The 26,438-nt window shown below is 47.1% G+C and overlaps 1 protein-coding gene across 2 annotated transcripts in view; it reads right to left on the reverse strand.

Annotated features, from left to right (window-relative positions):
- RGS12 (regulator of G protein signaling 12) overlaps positions 1–26,438 on the reverse strand; it is a 150,371-nt gene that overhangs the window by 92,422 nt on the left and 31,511 nt on the right. For both annotated transcript variants that reach the window (XM_075992877.1, XM_075992878.1), the window contains exon 3: positions 5,077–5,193. In XM_075992877.1, coding sequence (XP_075848992.1) covers positions 5,077–5,193 — 117 coding nt within the window. The remainder of the gene's footprint in view (positions 1–5,076; positions 5,194–26,438) is intronic.

Below are 26,438 nucleotides of genomic sequence, written 5' to 3' on the forward strand. Positions count from 1 at the left end.
TGAGTATTCTTATAGCAATACAGTTATTTACATAAGTTCAATAAAGATCTTCTCTCTCTTAATAACAAAATAGGACAGGAAACATTAGTTACATTACCAAGGCTGTGACTGGAATGTCACATTTGAGAATGTGCATAGGATGCCTGGTTTCAAGGGATCCCAGGCTTACAGTGAGTAAAATTTGTCACTTCCTGGCAGGCCCAGGAGAACCTTAAGACTATAGGTAAAATCGAAAGTCTGCCTTGGTCTGGCTTCCTAGCCTCAAGAGGTTTTTAAATCTGAGATTCCTATGTGATCAATGTAGAGAGAGAAAGTCATGTTTCTTAAAGAAAGACTGTTATACCTTCGACTACCCACTATGAACTAGTTGAAAGAAAAAAAAGGAAAAGAATAAATACAATAAAAATTTAAGTTAAAAAAATAAAAGTAAAAATAAATAAATAAATAAGAAAGACTGTTATACACCTGCTGTGAGACTAGCCCTGTGCACGTTTTTGACTTCTTGTTGTCTACCTGTATAGGCTACATCCTAAATTTTTCTAGTTTCCTCTAATCCAACTTTCTCCCACAGAATTACTAAAAATGGGTACCACTCTGTTCCTGAAACCTTATAAGATGAAACTAGGTGAATTTTAAGAAACAAGTCTCATGCCTGATGTAGGGACCACTCAGAAAGGTCACCAAACCACCAATGCCATAACCAGAGACACTCATTCTGCAAACCAGGGCAAGAAATTGATGACTTTATGTTATGGGCAGCTTTCTCCAGGAAGTCAGAGTGACACCCCAGTTAATGCCAACTTTTTCACTTGGTAGGATAATGGTGTTATTAAAATTCCACAATCAATAGCTCCTGCTGGTAACTTGACAGAACCTGACCCAAGAGATCCTTGAGTCCACCTAGCAGGTGACTTTGGCAACCTCCCTAATACAACTGTTCTCACTCTCTGCTTTAATGCAGCCCAGCCATGGGAGGTTAGATGATAAAACCGCTCTATGCTGTCTACTGGTTAAATAAGGAAATGTTTGTGCCATTGCTAATACTACATGTTGCACCTGATAAATTCCTTTGGGGAAGCAGAGACCCAGATACACAAAGTAAGATAATAGGCCACATGGTTACAAGTCTCACCTAATTCCCATGATCACTTGATTCGTTTAGCTGCTTGCCTTCATGGCTTCTTGCCTTTTAGCTAAGATCAAGCGCAGTCAGTCGGCTGCCTTTAAGCCTAGGCTCACGACTCAAAATTATTATGTAAATTAGGATTGTCATTTGCATTTTTCTTTTTAAACTTTGTACCTGTTACTTGTTAAATTTCTGCACAAGTACAACTCCTAAAAAGTAAAACCAGCCCAGCACTTTGAGATGATAGCCAATGCCTATGAAATAGATAAATTTGAACTTAACAACAGACTCCAGATGGACCTAGCCTGAGAGCCACCCCTCCAAACCTTCCCTGTTGCTCAAGTGGTGCTAAAAGGGTTTTGACACTGACTTCTAGTCACCAGTCACTCTCTCCGACGTGGGACCAGACCAACAACCAGGGACAGGTCCATCAAGGCACCCAGGGTCAATCCACACCTAACTACAGGATGACTGATCACCTGTGCTTTGAGAGATCTCGTGATCAAAAGGGAAAAATGTGAAAGTTATTAGAACCAAAATGGAATCACCTACCTTAAAAACCTTGCCAAGTAGAGCAGGGGAGGCCGTGAGGCAGGGTTCTCCTGCTTGTTGCCTAATAACAAGAGCTATCACAAAAGACTCCACAGAAACAACCTTGCACAAAGGCCATCGAAACCTTACACCAAAAAATACTTCTGCAAGGACATCTGCCCAGCAACTGCCTGCCCAACCTTGGACTGGTGCCACTCGTTACTGATCCTTGTGGCCAAAGATAATCATCTCAAAACAATTATGTAATCCTCATCATTTTTCCTCTAAAAACATTTGTCTCCCTTGACCTCCCTGAATACGCACATAGCTTACTATGGCACAAGTATTCCCACTGCAATGCCTATTCCCAAATAAATATCATCTTCTTTTAGAGAGTCTTCCCTTCTGTTCGTTACTTAGGGTAACAGGCTCTCGAAGTAGATGGTCCCTCACCTGGGAGTGCTTCCCCCTCCCAGGGATGGTGGAAGGCTACCAGCGACGCAGGCCAGGCAGGCAAGGACAGGCAGCCCCGACACTCAGGCTGCCCTACGTGGCAGACACTACAGCACTAGAGACATCTGCAGTGGGAAAGACCCCACCAGGCTGACAGCAAGCCCCAGGAGGAGACGCACAGCCAGGAAGTGAGGGTCTGGGGCAAAGCCAGGTCAAAGGCAACAGGGTCCACACACTTCTGAGTGCTTCTGGGCCCTGGGGTAGAAGAGTCTACACAGGACATTCATCAGCAGAATACTGAATCACCAGCACTGTCCATCATGGGTGTGGTATGGCCCTGTTGTGGGGCAGCCCCGCAGCAATGCACCTCGAGATAGTTCATATCCAGCAGGGAAGGCGAGGCTGCATGAGCAGGTGGCCCACAGTCACATGCCATCCGCCACCAGGGCACCAGCACAGCTCTGCGGGCTCACACTCGGGCCACACAGGGGACTCCCCACTGAAGAGGCTGCTGCACAGACAGACCAGCTTGGCACAGCAGCGTGAGCAAAACAGACACCGTGAAAGATGTGCCCAGAGCTAAAGGGGGCACCCTGGTTGTCTGCTGTGTGCGAAGAGAAACGTGGCCCAAGGTGAGAACACGTGAGGACTAAAGAGCAAGGGCAAGTGGCCAGCGGGTGGGTCAGGGTCCAGAAGGAGGAAGTGGGAAGATAAGTGCCAGGAAGGCCCCACAGAGAGGCAGGGGACTGGAACCCCAGGGAATCAGTGGGACTGGGGTGCTCCCCGCCCCCATGGAGGCACCTTCCCAAGATCGTCCCACAGACTGGACACCACACGGCAAGTCGTCAGGAGGACTGGGCCAGCCTCCAGCACCGGCCACCTAGCCCAGAGGGTGCAGAAACAGAGCAGCCGTGCGGGGCAGTTGGGGGTGTGTACACGACCCCCAGTTGGGCAGGCTTCAGTCCTGCCAGAGACACACAGGGCCACCCATAACCTGGCACTGGCCCAGACCGAGGCTCCAAAGGGAGATGGTGGGGGGCAACAAGGTGGAAACCACAGTCTTTTCACACCCTCGTCTTGGAAGTCACATCCCATCACTAGGCCATACTCTGTGGGTCCAACCCACACCCACAGAGCAGGGGACCCACCAGGTGTGAGGACCAGGAGGCAGGACCTGGGGCTGTCTTACAGGCTGCCTTGCAGACCCGACGAAGAGCAGACGAGAGAAGCTTTTCAACAGGCTTCCCTGGAAACAGCCTGCCAATGAGTGAGTACGCGTTTAAGTTATTCGTAGCTTTACATTTTCATATCTTCAGGCAAAAAAATGACGAAGGATTCAATCTCATTTCTCTAAAGTACTATTGTGGCAAAAAGTAAGAGGCTATGAATGCAATGGAAAGATCACATGCTCTGCTGTGTGTTGGGCCCCAAAGTGCCCTTGAACCTGCTGCATCTAGGTCTTCTGGTCTGTAAAACGGAGACATGGTGATCTTCGTGCTGGGCTGTCAGAAGATTCGGGATAAAAGACATAAAACACCCAGCTTGTGCTCAATCACTAACGCCTGCCAATGCAAACCCCTCGCTGTCTGTAGGTGGAAAGTCCCAGACATTCTCTGAGGTGAGGAGAATGACAGTGACGGAAGCTGACCTGAATGGTTTCCGAGGCCATCACCACGAAGCCACCGACACGTGGGTCTCCGCTTCCTGGGGGCTCGGACCCTCAGAGACCCTCACCACAGAAAGATGCAGACCTACCACACTTGGCAAAACCCCAACGCGAGCAGGCAGGCGTGGCGGGACTCCGCCTCTTGCCAGGACCACCAACGCCCCAAGGCCCCCAGTGCCGGGCCAGGCCCTGCGGGCCACACACCTGCTGTCTCTTCCACGATAGCTCTGGCATGTTGCAGCTGACTGTGGCTGCTGACTGGCCAATACCAGCGCACCATGACACGCCCTCGAGCTGCCTGGAGACCGAGCCGGCAGGGCCCACTTACCGTGCCCACAGCCCGCCTCAGCGCCTTGAGGAGGGTGCGTCAGCACAGCCACTGTGGGCAGCGTCCGGCCATGCCCTCACCCAGTCCCTGCGCTGCTGGGGACGAGAGCGCACAGCCACACCTGCGCTCGAGGAGCCGTGTGAGGATGCTCGCAAAGCTCCCTTCAGAGCAGACGACCGAGTGGCGCCAATAGCAGAGTGGCCCAGAAATTGTCATGTTCGTAACAGAATGCCACAGAGCAGGTAGCTCATAACTAGGGCAAGTAAAATGACCAAACAGAAACTACATGAGTACATCTCAAAAACACCACACAATGTTCTATTAGTGGCAGAATAAGACTTACATTATAAAAATTTAAAACACACAGGATGAGACAGGAAAAGATCCGTAGTTGCCAAGTGCGCTGTGCCCTTAGCCGACATGCGCCACGCTGGCGCATCGGCCGGGACAAATGCGCCACACGGAGCAAGAGCGGGACAGTCGGTGCACCCGAACAGGGATGCGAGGGCGGGGTCTGGGAATGCTGCACTTACTGCCCAAGTTTTCTGTAAACTAAAACTGCTCTAAAGAGTAAACTCTATTCATTTTTCTTTAAAACAAGGACTGTAGATAAAAGAAAAGAGCCACACAAAATGATGCTCTACCCACATCTGTGGATCAATGTCACATCTTCAAAGGGATCAGTGACAGGACATTGCCTTACAGAGCTTTTATGATGATTGAGCAGGTTTGCTTCTAAAAGCATTTGTGACCACAGAGTCTGCCCGTAAACAAGAGCCTAGAATTACTCCAACGGTTCCTGCCTACCCCAGGGCAGGAAGGAGTGTGAACGTTCATGGAAAGCCCCCGGAGAACGCTGGCCACCACTCGAGAGAGTGAGGGGAGACCAAGGAGAGTCAGATGTATCCGTGACGTGGATTTTCATTTTTTAAAACATGAGGAAGAAAAGAAGAAAAACTAAACTTAAATTACCTCGAGATCATCAAGGGAGCGAGTGATGCTGAACCTCTTGGATCTTCCGAACGATCTCCGAGCAGAGGTGCGTTGAGAAGTCTGAGTGAATCCAATTCCACGCCCAAATTTTGAGCCCTAAACACAAAGAAAAAAATGTATCATGTCATTGTCTTGGGAAGAGACGTTTGGTGTGTCCAGTGCACTGACACGGGGAACAGAGCACGTGTGGGACAGAGGTTAAGGGACTAGACTGAGAAGTCAGCCCAGGGTAAAGTTTACATTAAGTACATTTTATACCAAAAAAAAAAAATCACAAAATAAAAATGAGTCATCTCAGGCTCTTCAAGTATTTGCTTTGCCAACTGTGTGCCAGACAAAGCTTCGATCTCTGTAGTCACAAGACAGGACGATGACAGCCACCTCGGAAGGCTGCTGCCAAGATCAAGTGAAGTGACATGCATGGGTGTTTGGAAAGCAGACAGTATATAGTAACAATTATTAACATAAAGGCTGGTTTTCAGCAAGGATATGCTCTTACATAATTGCATAGGCCTTTTAGGAAATGAAAGATCCCTAAACATTCAGATGATGTCTGACGACCAAGCCAGCTCCAACACACGAAATAACCAGCGATTAAAACCTCTCGTGGTTCTTCCTCCCAGAAATGACCAGAATTAATTCAATTCGACAAACATCTATTTTGTGCTTATCATTATGCTAGACACTTCCCCAAATGTGATGTTGGTTCCAGCAAATAAGTCACCATATCTTACAAATAAAAGGCATCACAGCTGGCAAGCTTTGATTTCTGAATACTTGAAATCTTAAGTGACCAATTTTAGGCATAACGGAAGTTAATGTGTTTATCTAAAGATCGCCAGGCTCTTTGCACTCTCTTCTCTCTCTCCACCTGCACAAGAATCTTGTACATCTCAGAGAAGACGTTGCAGCAGTCCCCGTCCCTTCCTCTGGAACTGCAAGGTCAAGCAACACCCAAGCTCCCCTCCGCCCACACCTCCATCTTTGGCCCCAACTCTCTCAACCAGGACCTACGGTCCCCTGGCATCTCACCTGCCTGGCCCCTGCCCTCACCTGTTCTCGGCTGACCCCTGGGCCTCAGAGAACCCACACACACACCCTCACAGTTCCGGTGCCTACCTGCCGGCTCCCCACCCCCACCAGCAATCCACCTTGTAAAATCCTGACCCTAGTTTATTCTACTCCTCACCCACTCTGCACCTCCACCCAGCCACAACTTCCAGGGGCAGCTCTCACTCACTTTCTGACACCAACTGCAGCACTGTGACCGCCGTTCCCTCACCCCCACAGGTGACTTTTCTTCTCTCCAAACTGCCACATCTCCAAAGCCTCCTCCTCCAGTTAATAACTTGCTTACTTCATCCACTAATGGAGCATTATCGGGAAGCACCATGCGATCCACCAGCCTGGCTGCAACCAAGAGCCCCTCATCTGCTCAAGGGCAGCACGCATCTGCACTTGTTCCCAGAGCAAAGGCTGGTGACACTGCACCTCTTCAAGGGAAGGTGACGGGGCAGGAGAGAAAACCCCACGCTCCCCGACGCTTCCCAGGCCCTCCTGCTCCAGCAGGCCTCCCCTGCCCCTCCATGGCTTGTGCAGACTGGTCCCACAGGGAGCACCCCTAACCTGGAGAACTGCTCCAAAATCTGAAACTTTTGAGTGCAGACATGACACTCAAAGGAAATGCTCACTGGATCACAGGATTTCAGATTTCTGGACTAGCGGTGCTCTGCCAGTAAGTATGATGCAAATATCCAAAATCTGAAAAAATCTAAAATACCAAACACTTCTGGTCCTAAGCATTTCGGATAAAGGACACTCAGCTTGTATCACCAACAGAAACAGGGTCCTTAGGGACAGCAATAAAACACCCCACATGTGCTCAACAAATCTTAATATCCCAAGAAGAATTCAAACAAGAAGCTTTCCACACAGCGTCACAGCAAAAGCACTTCTCCCTCTTCTTGCACCACTCACTAAGTAGCTGTAGTGGCAGGTGCCACTCTGTGTGCTGGCGCTCCCCTGGCCAGGGGGAAGGATGAGAGCAGGACACCGAGCACTGGGAGCACAGACAAGGCACCAGCTTCTGGCTCAAGCAGGGCTTCCTAACCTCGTCTGTGCCAGGGACCACAGGGTACCACAGGGCCAGCACCCAGAGTTGGAGCCCATCCAGGAACCCAGAGACCCCGCCCAAGGAGGCTGGTATCATCAAGCTGGGCCTCGAGCAGGGCAGAAAGAGCAGACAACTGAGGGAAGGCAAGAGGCAGTGACACCATCTTCCCAGCAGGCAAGAGGCCTGGTGCAAAGGGGCTGCAGGCCACCAGGATCGCAGGAGGACAAAAGGGGATGAATGTGGTATCTGGGCCTTGGCCAGATCCAGAGGAGGCTCTACCACTGTCATCCTGAGAGTGACCATGGACCAGAGGGTGTCCAGCACGGAGCAATGGAGAGGCTAGATCAGCAGGTGCTAGGGGCTGACACACAGTCAGGACGCTGCTCCTCCACGACAGTGCACCTGTGTGCCATTCCCGCCAACGACTCAGAGGCCAGCCACTGGCCCACGGTGACACTGTCCCTGCCTTCTGCAAATCAGCCTGTGAGACAGTCCTGAGGGTTCCACTTCAGATGTGGCTGTGTCCTCCCCACGCGCCTCTGCTCCTGCGGGCAGGCATCCAGGCCCCTGCCAGAGAGGGAGCTTCTGTGACAACTGATCAACCGGTGTCCGCATGAGGGCAAAAGGACTCATGTTCTTTCCCACTTAGGCCGGTGTTCCGTGTCCACACACTGGGTCCTGCTCTCTCACCCTACTTCTCAGGCCCTCTCTGAAATGGACACTTGTTTGGTCACCTTGCTGGGTTCCTTACTAGCACACTGATGAATTTCACAGAGTCTCAAGAAAAACTTGTCTAAGAAATTTCTTTTTCAAAAAATATGCCCAAAGCTGACTCTAGCTAAAGAAAGTATCTGGAACCCAGCAATCTCCTTGTGACCCACTGCCGCCTGGCCCATGGCCAGTCTCCTCCTGATCGTCCTGCTCCTCACACCCTCCCTGCCAGCCCCGCCCGGCACCTGGGCGGCTCCCTTGTAGCGCTCTGCCTCATAGCCTTCGGACGTGTCCTTCCTCCCTTCATCCCTCACCAAACTCCCCTTCCTGTAAGAGACCTTTAAGCATCCAACTAGGTCAGACTCCCCAGCGTCCTCTCCCCAGGCCTTCGGTTCTTTTCCTTCCCACACTTCATGCGACTGAGATCACGTGTGTCAGCTGTGCCTGCCTCTCTCCCAGGGGACTGGCATGGACACAACGCCAGCAGCCTGTCTGCTGCTATCTGCAAACCTGCTGCCCAGGCCAGTGCCTGGCACCTGCCCGACGTGTAGCACGGACTGAGAGAATGCACAAAAAGGTGCTCAGGGGACCCAGTCACCCGACGACAGGAGCACAGGGAACACCACACAGCCGTGCACATGTCTGTTGCACCATCGGTGCCGACATGGGAAATGTTCACACTCAACTGCTAAACGGAAAGTGGCTACAACACATGCACAAGATGAACTCACTATGTCCTAATTTTGTATTTGCTATCCTGTATTTTCTACGTTTGGTGGGTGGCTTTTCACATCATGGCTTTGTGATGTGAAAATTGTCAGAATAAAAATGGAGTCACTAGTGTTAAAAAAATAAATAATCCGGACAAGCAGAGCCAGGGAAGGCCAGGAGGGGAGGGTTCTCATGCACAAGTGCCTGATAACAAGAACTATTAATATCACAAAAGAATGCAAAAACCACAGCCTTGCACAAAGGCCATCACAGCCTTGCACAAAAATTCTTTCTACGAGGATATCTGCCCAGCAACTGCCTGTCCAACTTTGGGCAGCATCACCCTTGTTATTGATCTCTGTAGCCGAGGATAATTATCTTGAAACAATTACATAATCCTCATTTTTCCTTTAAAAGCCTTTGTCTTCTGTGACTTCCCTGAACACCAACATAGTTTACCATAATATGCGTGTTCCCCTTGCAATGCCCTACTCCTAAATAAACACTTCTCTTTTAGAGAGCCTGTTTGTTATTTAGGTTCACAGTGATAACAAAAAAGTTTAATTTTTAAAACTCAGTAGGCTACCTAGGAAACTGCACACAGCAGCCCTGGCTGCATCCCAGTTGAACTGCACCCCTCAATCAGCATTGAAACTTGTACCCGTTACAGCAAAAGAAATGAAGCTGACACCGTCACACATGGATGTGTTGTGAGATTTGGAAGTTTAAAGGAAAAAGGAAAAGTCTAACAAGCAAGCAGACAGAAACAAACTCCTCCAAAGAATCAAATCAACTCAAGGAATGAATGCGAATAACTGAAGTGGCACTCAACCATCAAGCAGGAACCAGCATTTATTTGTTTGTTTCTCAAACTGACCGTCCTCTGCCCCTAGTGTACAGTGAGAAATAAACATTTAGTACTTTAATAAACCCAGAAAATCGCCACCAACTTAGCACCCCCTGCTGATCCTACATAATTCAGGCTCCTCTTCAAAGAGTCTAAACCAGGAGTCCTCAAACTTTTTAAACAGGGGGCCAGTTCACTGTCCCTCAACCATTGGAGGGCCGGACTATAGTTTATAAAAAACTATGAACAAATTCCTATGCACACTGCACATATCTTATTTTGAAGTGAAAAAACAAACGGGCAAAAACACCTGCATGTGGCCCTCGGGCCATAGTTTGAGGACACCTGGTCTAGTGAAGATTCATAATAAAATGCCTTAAAAATTCAGCTTTCTTCAAACTGCATTTTGTAAGTGGAAAGTGGCTCACCCCAACTGTGTGAGAAGACAGGCAGGGCCTGCAGCACCCCAACACACAGTGGGTGCCCCGTGCTGCCCAGGGTCCCCGTGCAGGGCCCGGTGCACAGCCAGCCTGCTGCTAGAGGACCAAAGGGCCACAGGACAAACAACCTGCCCAGTCTCTGCCACCTCAAGGCCTGGGGATGGGAGGGCCCCCAAGGACAGCCGGTTGGCTGGTGTCATCCGTTACAGACGAGGCCCGGAGAGGCACGGGGCCCCTCCAACGTAAAACAGCTACAAATGGGGGGCAGGGAGGGGAAGGTACAGCCCTGCCCACTACCCAGGCTGCCAAACTCCCAGTGCCAGCAGCAAATCGTGCCTCCAAACCACCGCTTTAGAATGAGGAATCATTTTAGCACAAGAAGTGACCTGGAAACCAGCCGTTCCAGCCCCTCAGTCCACAGACCAGGGAGTCAGGAAAGGTCTTACTCAAGGTCACACAGCTGGTGGCCAACCTGAGATGACACCCAGGTCTTGTTCTACACCGCACTGCAATTTTTTATAATACTTTAAAATGTTTAATCTAATTTTTCATACTCATAAAATTTGCCATTTCAACCAGTTCAGTAGTATTTAGCCACAATGTGGCTGCATCCACATTGTTATGCAGCCTTCACCACCATCCATTATCTTCTCATATTCCCAAACCGAAGCTCTGTCCCCATGAAACACTAAATCCCCAATGTGCCCCCAGCCCCTGGCACCCACCCTTCTACTTCCAATCTCTATGACTTTGACTACTCAGGTAACTCATACGAATGGAATCATATAGTGTTTGTCCTTTGTGACTGGTGTATTCCACGGAGCGTCATGTCCTCAAGGTTCATCCACACTGCAGCACACGTCAGAATGTCCTTCCTTTGCAAGGCCGAATGATGTCCCGCTGTGTGCGTATCGCCACACATATTTATCCATTCACCTGCTGATAGACATTTAGGCTGCTTCCATGTTTCAGCTACTGTGAATAATGCTGCTGACAAACCTGGGTGTGTACACATTTCTGTTAGAGTCTCTGCAGCCTCTCTTTTGGATATATACCCAGAAATGAAATTGCTAGATCTTATGGTAATTGTGTGTTTAATTTTCTGAAGAGCTGCCATCCTGTTTTCCACAGCAGTTGCACCATTTGACATTTCTACAAACTGGGCACAAGGGTTCCAATTTCCCCATGTGCCGGGAGTTGGCCACCCTCTCAGCACAAACAGGTTCCAAGGCAGGATCGTCGCAAGGGATGTGGAAATAAGAAATAAAGAGGACAGGTGCAGTGGCTCACGCCTGTAATCCTAGCACCCTGGGAGGCCGAGGCAGGCGGATTGCTCAAGGTCAGGAGTTCAAAACCAGCCTGAGCAAGAGTGAGACCCCGTCTCTACTATAAATAGAAAGAAATTAATTGGCCAACTAATATATATAGAAAAAATTAGCCAGGCATGGTGGCGCATGCCTGTAGTCCCAGCTACTTGGGAGGCTGAGGCAGCAGGATTGCTTGAGCCCAGGAGATTGAGGTTGCTGTAAGTTAGGCTGATGCCACAGCACTCACTCTAGCCTGGGCAACAAAGCGAGACTCTGTCTAAAAAAAAAAAAAAAAAAAAAGAAATAAAGAGATGACATATTATCAATGGAGAAATGATTGAGATAGAGACAAAGAGTAGTTCAAAAGATGGGGGAGTCAGGGGTTCTCAGCTTCCCACAGGCTGAGACCCCAAGTGAAGTCCCGGATCAGTATTTATTGGTACAGCAAATAGTTGTCTTTTGTGAAAGAATTATGTGTACAGTTCATTTTTTAAGGCTTCCAGGGGAGCCTTACCTAATTCTGTCTACAAGAATAGATGGTTACACAATTTTCAAAGATAAGCATGTTAAGCTCTAAGTTATAGACAGACCTAGCTGAGCATACAAATTAAAGATAAAATGTATAAAATGAGAACACTGAGTCTGTGTACTACTCTAATCTACTTCTTCTAAATACAGAGACATGTAGTCAGGAGTGAAGCAGGAATAGCCTTGAAGTCTAGGATAGTTCCAGCTGCACACTATCTGCTGGGCAGGCATTTGCTTTTTTTATTTTTTTATTTTTATTTTTTTGAAACAGAGTCTCACTTTGTTGCCCAGGATAGAATGAGTGCCATGGCATCAGCCTAGCTCACAGCAACCTCAATCTCCTGGGCTCAAGCGATCCTCCTGCCTCAGCCTCCCGAGTAGCTGGGACTACAGGCATGCGCCACCATGCCCGGCTAATTTTATATATATATATATATATATATATATATAAGCTGGCCAATTAATTTCTTTCTATTTATAGTAGAGATGGGGTCTCGCTCCTGCTCAGGCTGGTCTCGAACTCCTGACCTTGAGCAATCCACCCGCCTCAGCCTCCCAGAGTGCTAGGATTACAGGCGTGAGCCGCGGCCTAGGCAGGTATTTTTATTAGCTTCTCCGCTGAGGACTCAAACCGAGCTTCTGCCTTACAAAAACGCTCAAGGCGATGGCCGGCACCAAGAAAAGAAACATTGCTTTGCAAACGTCCTCTGACAATACCCCCTTGTTGGAAGCAGCTTCTGTTTTGTGAACTAACATGTTCACAGATTCCTTCACGGCAAAGACCTGCAAGGCCCCTGAAACTTCTCACGTTTCTTAGCCTATTTCTCAACACCCACACTCTCGACAACACTTGTTATTTTCTGGTTTTGGATAGTATTTACCCTAATGGGTGGTATCTCCCTGTAGGTTTGATTTGCAGTCCCCTAATGATTAGTGATGCTGAGCATTTTTCATGTGTTTCTTGGCCATTTGTATATCTCCTCTGATAAAATGTCTATTCAAGTTCTTCGACCATTTTTTTAATCGGATTGGTTTTATTGTTGAGTTGTAGGAGCTCTCTATAAATTCTGGATATAACCTCATATCAGATATATGGTCTGCAAATATTTTCTCCCATTCTGTGAGTTGCCTTTTCACTCTGTTAACTGTACCCTTTAATGCACAGAATTTTTAAGTTTTGTTGTATGTAATTAGTATATGTTTTTCTTTTGTTACCCACACTGCTAAAACTAAAAATTCCAACCCAACAGTCTAAACTCTACACCATGAGCCCCAGAAGAGCAAGGGTTGTGTGTGTCCTGGTACCACTATATCCCCACCCTCAAACGGTATATACTAAGTACTCAATGCTCAGTATATACTCAGTATATGCTCAGTATATACTAAGTACTCAATAAATATTGACTGAACAAATAAACTATTAGCAAGAGACTATTTAGCTTAAAATAGAGACCAGACCATCTGAAGGTTTTTCCAAAAAGAAGTAATACAGAGACTTATGAGAAGTATTAGGCAGGGTCCACTCAGGAGACAGAAACCGCCCATTGCTGCGGAGAGCTCAGTGGGAAGAAGCACGAACTTGGTGCTGAAGGACTGAAGAGCGAAGGGGACGCCAGGATGTCAAGGGGGCAGCAACCCTGGGATGCAGCTGCAGTCCTTTTTTTGGGAAGGCACAGGGAAGAGGAGGTGTTATTTAAACTCAGCAGCTCAGAGGAGGGGCCGTGGAGCGGGGCCCAGACCTCTGAGGGGCCACGGCTGGCATTTCTGGGGGGCACGTTGGCCCAGTGAGTGTGTGGAAACTGCAAACTGTGCTGGGGCTGCAGGGAGAGGAGTGTTGTCATGACGACACTCCTGTCTGTCAGCTCCTGCTAGTGCCCCTTGGGGACAGAGCCACAGGGACCCAGCTGGTGAGCAGGAAGAGGATGCAGAGTCCCAGAGGGTGGGCTTAAGGCACACCCAGTTAAATCTGTTACAACAAAATTCTATACAGCAGGAAGAATTCTAAGCCCCAAATCAAGGCAATTTTAGAATCAACAAAATTCCATTTCAAACATAAAGCTGGACAAACCTACAGCAATGGTTATGGAGTAAGGTATGAGAAGCTGAAGAAAGGTTTCCTGCTCCCAATACCTCACCTTCCTGAGAAAGGAAGAAGAATGGGTACAAAGACTAGGTCCTATTCAAGAAAGACAAAATGAACACATAAGAAAGAACATTTAAGTAGTGACTACAACTTAAGTTATTCGATAAATATCTAAGGGCCTACTATGTGCCAAGCAATCAACTAAACAAAGGGCAAAACCTCTACAAGAATAAAGGAAGAAGAGAGAAAGGAAACAAACCAAATAGCCTTGAAATCATAACAAAACAAAAACAAAGGCAAGAAAGCAGGAAGGAATAGCTCACACACAGATTTATGGGAAGAGCTAGGTAATACCCTGGGACACCACCCCGAGTTGCGACCGCCTCTGCCAAGAATTCTGACCTTACCTAGAGCTGTCACAAGAACCTCAAAGTGGATGAGGAGAAAATCCAGCTCCCTGCCACTCACAGTAACAACCCGAAACCTGGAGAAGCGGAAAAGCTTTAAAAGTGCTGACTCCGGAAAAACTGGGTTAGCTATCTTCACAACAGACAAAGGATTTTTTTAAAATAAGAGATTCAATATACTACAAAAAGGAGAAGAAAAAAACAAACAAAAAATAGGGGGAAAAGAAAAGAAAGGGAGGGAGAAAAGAAGGAAGAGGAGAAAAGCCCTACTACTAACTTTACCGTTTCATGAGCTAGAGCCAACCTTGACACCAAAACCAAAGACAATGAGAAGGGAAATTGCAAGATAGTCTCACTCATACATGTAGACTCTAAAATTCTACAAAAATATTATCAAACTAAATCCATCAGCGTATAAAAAGATCATCATAAGTTAGGTTTATCCTGGGAACGCAAGTATGATCTAACATTTGAAAATCTATCATTGTAATTTGCCACATTAGTGTCAAAAGGAGGAAATACATGATCTAAATGAATGCAAAACAACCAAAAAAGAAAAGACAAAATGTATCAGCATCATGAAAACAAGTATTAACAAACAGGAATAGAAGGGAATTGTCTTAACCTCACTAAGGCAGCTGCACGTAAGACCCAGATCAATTTGCTCCCGTGTGTCTCAAGAGCCAGCCCTGACAAGATTAAAAAGGTACCACTTAAAATAGCAACTAAATTACATAAGGTACCTAAGGCACCTAGAAATAAATCCAACTGGACCATAAATCTAATTAAAGATGTTTACAAAGGAAATTATAAAACTTTACTGAAAGAAAATAAAGCCAAAACAGGGAGAGATACTAGTAATATTTTCATGGGCAGGAAGGCATGAAAATGTCAGTAATATTTTAGAGAATTTATAAACTGATTGTAAAAATCTATACAAAAGAGCAAGGCCCAGGCATAGCCAAGATAACTTGCCCTATCAGGCATAAATATTTATTACAAAGCTATAATATATTTTTAAAGTATAGCTGGTGGTACTGACAAAGGGAGAAAATAGAGAACCAAGAAACAGACCCACACTCACCACACAATCGTGGCGGAGGGGCACTGCCTGCTCACCCAGGCATCAGGATGAAGTCAGTGCTGGTGTCACTGGTTATCCACAGACAAAAATACTAACTTTCATCCCACCTGATTCTATTCATAAAAATTAACTCCAAGAGGCCGGGCGCGGTGGCTCACGCCTGTAATCCTAGCTCTTGGGAGGCCGAGGCGGGCGGATTGCTCAAGGTCAGGAGTTCAAAACCAGCCTGAGCAAGATCGAGACCCCGTCTCTACTATAAATAGAAAGAAATTAATTGGCCAACTAATATATATAGAAAAAATTAGCCGGGCATGGTGGCGCATGCCTGTAGTCCCAGCTACTCGGGAGGCTGAGGCAGAAGGATCCCTCGAGCCCAGGAGTTTGAGGTTGCTGTGAGCTAGGCTGACGCCATGGCACTCACTCTAGCCTGGACAACAAAGCGAGACTCTGTCTCAAAAAAAAAAAAAAAAATTAACTCCAAGAAACTTTAAGGAGGGAAAAAAAAAAGGAGAAATTTTTTTTGACCTCAGGTAGCAATAAATTTATTACATAAGACATAAAAGTATAAACTACAAGAAAAAAGACTATACATTTGTCTACATTAAAGTCAAGAACTTCTAGTCATCAAAAGACACCAGAAGGAGAGTGAGAATCACATCAGGAACTGAGAGGGGGTGTGCCCCATATGACCACGCCCGAGGGGCGTGTGCCCTGTATGATCAGCAGGAGGGGCGTGTGCCCCATATGACCACGCCTGAGGGGCGTGTGCCCCGTATGATCAGCAGCGTCACAGTCCGTATCTGCAGTTCCTACAGATCCATGAGAAAAAGACAAGCTTGACAGGGAAAAATGGGCAAAGGTTTGAGTACACACCTCAACAAAGAGGAAATCCAAAGGGAATGCAAATTAAAGCTGCAAAAGATGCCATTTTATAACTCCTAGTTTGGCAAAAAATTAAGAAGTCTGACAATGACACTTGGATACATGTATAAGAATGTTTTATTAACTTTTTTTTTGACACAATGAAATATTTTATTCATACCCCAACTATCTTGTAAACAGAACTTTTTTTGGGGTTTTTTTTTTACTTCAGCATATTATGGGGGTACAGTTATTAACTTTTTAATGGCTTTGTGTATGTGGCATGTAGCGGTGTGTCCACATAGTGGATTACACAGAGTTAAAATAAACTGTAGCTACGGATAATATCATAAATAAATCTTTGAAATGATATTCGATGATTAAAAAACAAGTTGCAGAAGAATGTTATTAAGCTATTTTTATAAAGCTGAAGAAACAGCAAAATTAATCAATATATTATTACAGGATTCAGCCCCTTCTGGCTTGGTAGGAATGTGGTGGCCAAATTGCTCTGAACAGGCTCCTGTTCCTGGAAACCACGCAAAACACAGAGGACACCAAGTGTGGCCACGCCTTGTATCAGCCCCTTCGCTCATGTTTCCTCCACCTCTGCGGCCCCCACGCTGTCCTACCGACCCCAGCTTCTCTGGGAGCCCCTGCCCCATTCCAAGACAGACCAAGGCCCCTGCCCCTGCTTCCTTTGCTCCTCCTCGGGCCTGAAACTGTCCTCAGGTGGCGCCCATACCCAGGAACGGCACTCAGAGCCTGTGGTCAGGATGATCTCACAGGCAAGCCGCAGGGACGTCAGCACTCAGGGCAGGTCACCTAACCGAGAGCTGGCTATTTCTCTCCACAAGCGCTGGGACTCCAGAGCCACTGCTGCCTGTCTCTGCTTCTCTCCTCACGGCTTGGGGAGGAGATGGGGGCAACGCCAGCCCACGGGATCAGGTCCCACAGGGTGATGACCGAACCTCCCTTCTCACAGAGACTGGCATCATGGGCCTTAGCTGTGGTCTTTCTGGAATTGTCCAGATACTGTTTACAATCTATTTTGAAACTTCCTCTCATTGTATTAGAAAAACTGCATAAAACTGTTTATCGAACCCCATACTATCCTTGCTTGATATGTGATAAGCCTATAACTAGCTATGTACATAAACATGGCTTACGTTTCCAATGCCATGTCTCACTCACTTTGTTCTTATTAAAAGAATTAAAATTATTTTTATCTTCAAAGGAATTTTTCTTAGTAAATATGTTCATATTCCCATTATTAAAAAAGTTGAAACAACACAAGATAAAAATTCCTGAACCCTTCCCAGTTTCCATTTACCATCCTGAGATTATTATTATCAGTTTGGAATGTTTCCTTTGTATTTTTCTACATATTTATATATGTAAACATATATACATTTTTAAATGTATAGGTTTCTTTGAGTGGTGTGAAATTTGTTTATACAAAAGCAGGATGTTTAACGTGTATTTTTGTGACCTGCTTTCTCCACTGACCATGCCTTGGGGAGCTTCCCGCATCAGTAATATACTGATCCACCTGCTGTGGCCGAGACTGTTCCCTGCTCTTGCAACAACCACACTTCCTTCCTATACCATAGTAGAAATTTTCACCAGACAAGTGGCTGTCGAGCTAAAGGCTGCATCCCCAGCCTCCTTTGCACCAGGTGACTAAGTCTGTCCAATGAACAAAGGCAGAAACGACCTGTGCAACAACTTCCCGGCTATGCCTCCATGTCCCTCCTCCCTGCCGGCTGGAATGAGGACAGGAAGCTAGAAGAGCTATTAACATCTTAAAGTCCAGGTGGGAGCCACTTGGCAGACATAACAACACGACCACGACAGAAGGCGCCTGAGTTCCTGATGAAGGTGGGCCCTCCACCCTGGCCCATGCTTCCACGTGAGGGAGAACTGGACCTCTACACTGTCTAAATACTATTAGTTTAAGCTCTGTTGTTACAACATTGAAACCCATATTACTTTTATTTATTTTTTTTTTATTTTTTTTTTTTTTGAGACAGAGTCTCACTTTGTTGTCCAGGCTAGAGTGAGTGCCGTGGCGTCAGCCTAGCTCACAGCAACCTCAAACTCCTGGGCTCAAGCGATCCTCCTGCCTCAGCCTCCCGAGTAGCTGGGACTACAGGCATGCGCCACCATGCCCGGCTAATTTTTTTATATATATCAGTTGGCCAATTAATTTCTTTCTATTTATAGTAGAGACGGGGTCTCACTCTTGCTCAGGCTGGTTTTGAACTCCTGACCTTGAGCAATCCGCCCGCCTCGGCCTCCCAAGAGCTAGGATTACAGGCGTGAGCCACAGCGCCCGGCCCATATTACTTTTAAATGAGCGCAGGTATCCCATGGTACAAAAATACCACAGTTTTCTTTACTCTGTTATCAATATGCATTTTTTACTCAATCAAAAAAATATTTATCAAGTGCCTACTCATTGCCAGGCACTGTTCTAGGTGCTATTCCTGCAAATAATGCTGCAATAAAGAGCCTTGGTCAAGCCCCTTAGTGCCTCTCTAGGATAGATACCTAGGAAAAATTGCTGAGCAGAAGAGAGGGAAGGGAAGGAGTAGTATCCTGAATTTCATTCTCTCCTTTACCTGGGGTTGCCCCAGAAAAGAAAGGTGACCCAATCAAGTCTCATTGTCAATTGTTAGAAAGATCTTCTGGGAAAGACAATCATGATACTTGCCAGCGGGAGAATCCTTATCTATGGAAAGCTTTCAGCAAGGTGTACCTGGTAGGTCTAGGTTGTTCATCATATACTAAACTTGGAATCCTAGGAGTATGAGTTTTGGCTCCCTGCAAAGTGTCACATAAGCTATACAGCTCTCAGAGTATAGAACAGAGGCGTTTCACAGTCAGCAGCTCCCTTCTGCGTGAGTACGTGAGAGCCTACGCTGCTTAGAGGCCTCCCATGTGAACTCGGGGCCAGAGCACAACCTCGTGCAGCAGGAGAAAATCACGCCGTGGCGTTGGCAGCTGACTTCTCCCTTCCTCTGAGGAGCCTCACAATTACATGTATCCTAGAAACTGTTAAGAAGCTTGATGTTTAGTAAGACCCATGACTCTGGAAAGTTTGATCTAATGATTTTATCACTGTGCTCTCTTAAAGGCAATTTTTGTTTCAAACAGGGTCTGGCTTTGTCACCCACGCTGGAGTCCCATGGCATCATCATCACTCACAGCAACCTCAAACTCCTGGGCTCCAGCGGTCTTCTGCCTCAGCCTCCCGAGTAGCTAGGACTACTGGCTCACACTTCCATGCCCAGCTAATATTTTTGTTTTTTGTAGAGATGAAGTTTCACTCTTGCTAAGGCTGTTCTCAAACTCCTGGCCTCAAGTGATCCTCCTGCCTCAGCCTCCCAAAGTGCTAGGATGACAGGTGGGAGCCACCATGCCCGGCCAAAGGCAATTTTTTTTTTTAAAGAGGCAAAGGAATTCATTCCCTTGCTTCTTGCTCCATTAAATGTTATTTTGAACTGAAAATTTGCATTCATGAACTCAGGTACGCAGAAACTTAACTTTAAAATGTACCTTTACTTTATATAACCCAATTTGATTTTCTAATCCTCAGCCCAAATTATATCTGATGCAATTTAATTCAGTCATTTACAAGTAAATGGTTAAATTACCTAATTTTTCGGTCAATTATGGCTTGTAATAATTCAGTCATGTCATGTGTAAGTCCCTGTCGGGTGTCTTCACTGTTCTCCCTGTGGTTTCTGTGGATGGGGGAGGGAATATTTGTGTAACAGTTGCTCTGACACCATAAGGTAGGGCCACCAGACTTGCAGCCATGGCCTCTCTGGGTCTGGTACTGGTCTCACTCTCACGTCACTCCCATGTCTGCCACTGGGCACAGGCTGAGCACTGGCCACTTTCAGGTACAGACATGGCCTCAATCAATCCCAAGGGGACACTATCTGTTATGGCTGAACTGTGTCCCCCAAATCCACATGTTGAAGTTCTAAGCACTAGGACCTCAGAATGTGACTGTATTTGGCAACAGGGCTTTTACAAAGGTAATTAAGGTAAAATGATGACATTAGGGTGGGCTCCAATCCAATGTGACTAGTATCCTTATAAGAAGAAGAGATTTAGGGCACAGACACGCACACAGGGATGATGAAGTGAGGACGCAGGGAGAAGGCCAAGACTACAAGCCAAGGGCAGAGGCCTCAAAAGCAACCAGCCTTCAAAAGTTGTTCTCAGACGCCTTAATCCCGTATGTCCACCTTCCAGGACGGTAAGAGAATAAATGTCTGTGTTCAAGCCGCCCGGTCTGTAGAACCTTACCATGCGCCTGACGAGACCAAGACTCATCCACACTGCTCCCTCCAACGCATGTTCAGTGGCGGGCGGTGTACTCTCCCAGCTCTGCAATGCCCTTGGGACCCAAAGGGACTCCTGAGTCTTCTCCTGCCACTCAGAATCTCCCTCTGCCCTGCCCCTCCCCTGGGGCAGGCCCCATGCAAGTTCTAAACACACCAATGAAAACAGGTTTCTCGCATTCTTGGGTCCCAAACGTGAAGGGAGACTCCCTCCAGGCCGCCACGAGACTCAAAGCAGGATGTGAAAGGAAGGATTCCCACACGGCCCACCTGGCTCCCCAGCTACTCTCATTCTCCCTCCAACTCAGGAATTTCAAGGAGAGTGAGAAAGGGCAGGGTCAGGGGACAGCTGACTCTGCAGGGTGCATTTCATTCTCCCTGCCTTTCATCTGAACCCATGGCTCTTCCATATGGACTCCAACAGCTGGGCATCTTGCCCTGGCAACTGCCCCTGGGGGTTAAAAGTGACACTATGTTCTCCCATCCAACTGGGAGTGGTCAGAAGAGAAGGGAATGGAGAGTCGGGCCAGGGAACAGGTCTCAGACAGTCACTCTGCTCCCCAGGGCTGCTCCATGGGCCTCGGGACTGCGCTTCTGCTAGTATGAGGAACCAGAGCAGCCAGGTCAAAATGGGCTAACTTCACAGCAGAAAACTATAAGCAAATACTACCAATGCTAAGCTCTCGCATAGCTGCGTACGACCCTAGTAAGAGAAGTCTCACTACCACCTGCGTTATTTCATAATTGCAAACCTATTATATCTATACCCCATCTAGATCTCTACCCCTACTTCATATGAGTATATCCACACACATTTCATATATATAAAAATCAATCCACTCCTGAGGGCCCTGCCCTGGTGACCCGGTCACCTCTTACTACTGTTGCCGTGGGGCTTCGAGGGGACATTCAAACCACAGCACGTCCTGTTACATACCTTTTAGTCCACACGATAAATGACAAGAGTAATCCAATTGCTAATTGATTGTCTGCCAAAGTTCATAGCAAATAAAACAATATAAAAGCTAAAACGGTACATCCAAGTGGGGAATCCTCTCCTTCACCCTCCAGCCGAGCACAATCTTTCAGAAAACTCCCAAGAGAAGGCTCACTCTGAACTCCTCCAGTTATCAAAAATTCAGTCATTTTCATTTTTCCTCTTTGGTAGATTTTTTAAGACTAGTTTAATATGTTTTGACCACAGCACTAGTTTCTTTTATATGCACAGAGCTCTTACTACTAATCAATGAAAGACCTACAATCACATAGAAAAATAGCCAAGGTACATGAATCAGGAGTAGACAACAAAAGAAATATTTATGGCCAACTAACATAAAAATTGCTCAATTTCAGAAATTAAATAAGCAAATACCATTTCTTTCCTCTCAGACTGGCAAAGATATAAAAGCCTGATAAACTCAGAGCTATACGTGGGTGGGAAGAAAGAGCCTGCTCTCCTCCAGCCATCCAGACACACAAAAGGAAGCTGAGGGAGGGAGGTGAGGAAGCAAGAGCGCAGGAAGGCGGTGAGCTTCCGCTTGAGGAAAGGCCTGAGAATTCTGGCCTTGGACAGGACATCCAGCCCAAAAGGGACCTCACCTGCTTTTTCAATGTCCCCACCTCTGTAAGCATCTGAAAGTGCCTCCTGCAATGGACCAGCTCACCCAGGCCTGGGAACACGAGGCTGTGCAACTGTTCACACCGGCCCACAGTGCAGACCGGAGACTGGGCTGGGAAGAGCTGCCTGAGCTGGAAAAGGAGGTCCCCCACTAAGAGACTGACCACCTACCCTTCGAGCAAGGCTTAACGCTGGCACGACCTTGGTGGAGAGCAAGAAGCCCAGGCAGGTGGCGACCGAGCAGGACGCGGCTCGCATTGAGCAGCTGTCTTCCCCCACCCTGTGTAGCAAGATAGGGTCCCTGTTCATCACAGAGAAGGCAGACTGGAGGTACGCTCCACAGCAAGACCTGCGCCACCATCGCCTTCACTCAGATGACTCGCAAGACAAGGGAGCTCTGGTTAAGTTGGGGGAACTTGGCAGGACCAATCACAACCACAGGTACGAAGAAATCTGTGGTTCGTGCTGCCAAGCTGCAAAAGGCAAAGGCTAAGGAACCAGGTTAAATGCACACTGTTGAGTTTTCTGTACATAAAAATAATACAGATTCTCCTTCAAAACAATGGAAAGAAAAGGACATTCTCACACACACACTTGACAGAAACATAAAGCAGAAAACCTCTTTGGTTGGCAGTTTGGCAAAATTAAAAACGCACATACACTTTTAAAAAGACCAAGGCCACGTGTAGAACTTACCCAGAAAATATACTCAGATACACAAAGATATAAACAGAAGGATGTTTACATCGACACAGCTGATAATGAAATCTAGAAGCAACCAGAGGTTCCCATGGATCCCCGCGCAGAGGCCGATGAGAGGTGGCGCAGGCATGACGTGACGCTGCGTGGCCACCATGGCGAATGAGGCGGAGCTGTGTAAACTGATACACAACTATGTACATGGGACACTGTTTTAGGAAAAAGTAACTCACAGCAGCCAATAATGTATATTTTTATTTTTATTTATTTTTTTATTTTTTTGAGAGAGAGTCTTACTCTGTTGCCCAGGCTAGAGTGCTGTGGAGTCAGCCTAGCTCACAGCAACCTCCAACTCCTGGGCTCAAGCAATCCTCCTGCCTCAGCCTCCCAAGTAGCTGGGACTACAGGCACGTGTCACCATGCCCGGCTAATTTTTTCTATTTTTAGTTGTTTGGCTAATTTCTTTCTATTTATAGTAGAGACGGGGTCTTACTCTTGCTCAGGCTGGTCTCGAACTCCTGAGCTCAAGCAATCCTCCCGCCTTGGCCTCCCAAATTGCTAGGATTACAGGAGTGAGCCACCTCGCCTGGCCAATAATGTGTATTTTCAACAATGGAAGGACAAGGGGAAAATATACCAGAGGCTGCGGTTGCAGAGTTTGTGAAAGGAGGGGGCAGCAGAGGGAACTCAGACAGAGCCCACCCTGTGCAGCAGCACTGGAGGTAGAGGCGGGCCGGGGGGCAGGATCTTTTTTTTTTTTTTTTTTTTAGACAGAGTTTCACTGTGTTGCCCAGGCTACAGTGCCATGGCGTCAGCCTAGCTCATAGCAACCTCAAACTCCTGGGCTCAAGCAATCCTTCTGCCTCAGCCTCCTGAGTAGCTGGGACTATAGGCATGCGCTGCCATGCCTGGCTAATTTTTTCTACATATTTTTAGTTGGCCAATTAATTTCTTTCTATTTCTAGTAAAGATGGGGTCTCGCTCTTGCTCAGGCTGGTTTCGAACTCCTGACCTCGAGCGATCCACCTGCCTCAGCCTCCCAGAGTGCTAGGATTACAGGCGTGAGCCACTGCGCCTGGCCTAGCACTTTTGACTTTACAGCGCTATATGGTTTATTTCTGTTATTTTCATAAAATGATATTTTGCTTTTAGATATTTTTATTAAGAAAGAATAGTGGAAAATAACCACCCTAAGAATAAAACTTCACGAACACAAGCAGCATGGCCTGGGCACCTGCTCCTCCTCGGTGTACTTTGCTCATCCTTCTACCACAAGGTGACACACCTGCCCCTAAACAACACACAGCACTGTCTGCATACTTTTAAACTTTACAAACAGGAAAACACTATACACCATCTGTATTTTGCCTTTTAGTAGCATGGTTTTCAAACTGATTTGAGTTGAAGCAAGCACTACTGGTCCATTTAGATTAAACTCTTTAGTATTCAAATATACACCATAATTTACTTCTCTGTTCTCCTATTAATGGCTCTTATTCTCAGTGAGAAACAGTTTGGAAAGGACTCACTCCTGAAATCCCTCCGCTGCACAAGGCTCTTGGGAGCAGCAGTCCTCCATGCTGTGGTCTTGCACGTCCTGCAAATTCTTAAAAACTAAGGACCCCAAAGAATTTTTGTCTGTGTGAGCTCCATCCACCGGTATTCTCCATATTAGAAATTAAACTGAAAAAATTTTAAATACTTATTCATTCATTTTAAAATAATAAAATGTAATAAATAAGTAAAATGTAATAAAAGCAATAAACTCTTATCATGCTATCATAAATAACATTTTTGTTTTTAAAATTTCCAAAATCCATTATACAGTAAGTTTAAGAGTTTGGATTTTGCTACTTAACCAGATATTTGAATTAATATTAATCTTAGGAATAAGTTTTTAAAGACACAGAATTAAATATACTTTATCTCAAATTAAGCATACTCATTTTGGATGATACAGATGGCATTTCATGATCTGGGATCATGAAACCTTAGACTCAGATTTTAAAATTTATCTCCAGTAGTACCAGCTTCCTCTACTGGTTATAGACATTAAGGAGGAACAAAAAATAAACTAAACAAAATGGAAAATCATCCATTTATAAACATTAAATTCACTTCAAGAATTTTATACACCCAGCTAAGTCCAGGAGTCCTCAGCCCCCAGTCCCTCCTCCTCCCCACAGGGGAAGAATGTTGACGGGATGAGTCAATCAGGACGTTACCTGGTAAAAGCTTGGATGTTACCAGGAAGAGGTCGCAGGCAGGGAGGCCAGGCCCTGCGCAGCCGGGCAGAGTGGGAGGCGGAGCCCTCCCTGGCCCGCTGCCTCTAGGCTCCCGCAGCGGCCGGGCGCAGGGAACGCGGCCACCCAGAGGTGAAGGGATCTAGGGGGCAGTGACAAAAGCACTGGGGAGGCAAAGTGATGACTCTAGTGACAGTTGGGACACAAAACTGACAGGACTTAGAGACCAACTGGTGACTACATGCAGTAATACATTTCTTCCAGTAGTTGGCTTTCTTGTTTGCATACAGAATTAAGAAAGGCTGCTACCAGAGATTTTAAAGGGACTGTTTAACACAGAGTTGATAAGTATGACACGGAAGCAAAGACAGTGCTGATAGGGCCAAGAACGAGGGCTAAGCAAACAACACCCTGGGCAGCCCCCCCCAGGCGTGGCCTCCGCCCAGGCTGGACGCAGGGTGCTGGTGGCCCACTGAGGGGAGGAGCCTCGGGGCTGTCCAGGTCTGAGCACTCTGCAGTCGGGGAACACCCTGGGAGCAGGCAGGCCAAGACAGGCTTCCAAGGAAAAGCTGGGGAAGGAGCTGTCCCCAGGTTTTAAAAAGCTCCGACATTACCGCTAGGAATTGAGAAGGCCACAGAAGGGCTGTGCACATGCTCAGGAAAGCCCCGAGAAGGCCCTGAACTCTCCCCTCTGGCTGACCTGGAGAAGGAAGTGAAAGCTACGGCAGAGGCGCCCGCTGCCCCGCTGAGTGCTGAAGGCACGCCCCAGCGTGCACACAGTCCTCGGCCAGGGCTGGGAGACTGGCTGTCCCAGGCACCTAAGGAAACCTCTGTCCAATCACTGGCTGACCACTAAGCTAACCAAGAGGCCCCGTGGCCACATAACAAAGAACATGTTACAGCATCAGTTCAGAGACGTCACTGACAATGAACAGCAATGACAACCATGGGGGCTGTGCTGCAGGGAGAGTGTCCCCCGTGGAGGACACTTGCCTCTGTGCTGCTCTGTTTGTACGGAAGGGAGGGCATACGGATGCTGTGCCCACACGGGGTGCCATGCCAGTCATGTGGTATTTCCTCTTAGCACCACACCGCCCTACCTTGCCCGCTTCCGGTCCTGGCGCTGGGCCCCGCAGGCCACAGCAGTCGCTTGCCAGTGGTTCTGCCAAAGGAGGGTGCTGAAGCGAGGCGTCCAGGTGGTTGGGCTGGATTGGTATGTGATGGTCCAAACATAATTTCCCCTGGGACATAAAATTCAGCCACCGCTCTCCACCAACAAGCTTCTTCACTATCCCATGGTCCCGTCATTAGAGCAGCAGCCACCCACGCCC

This window comes from Microcebus murinus, chromosome 16, assembly GCF_040939455.1.
Source record: "Microcebus murinus isolate Inina chromosome 16, M.murinus_Inina_mat1.0, whole genome shotgun sequence".
Classification (NCBI taxonomy): Eukaryota; Metazoa; Chordata; class Mammalia; order Primates; family Cheirogaleidae; genus Microcebus; species Microcebus murinus.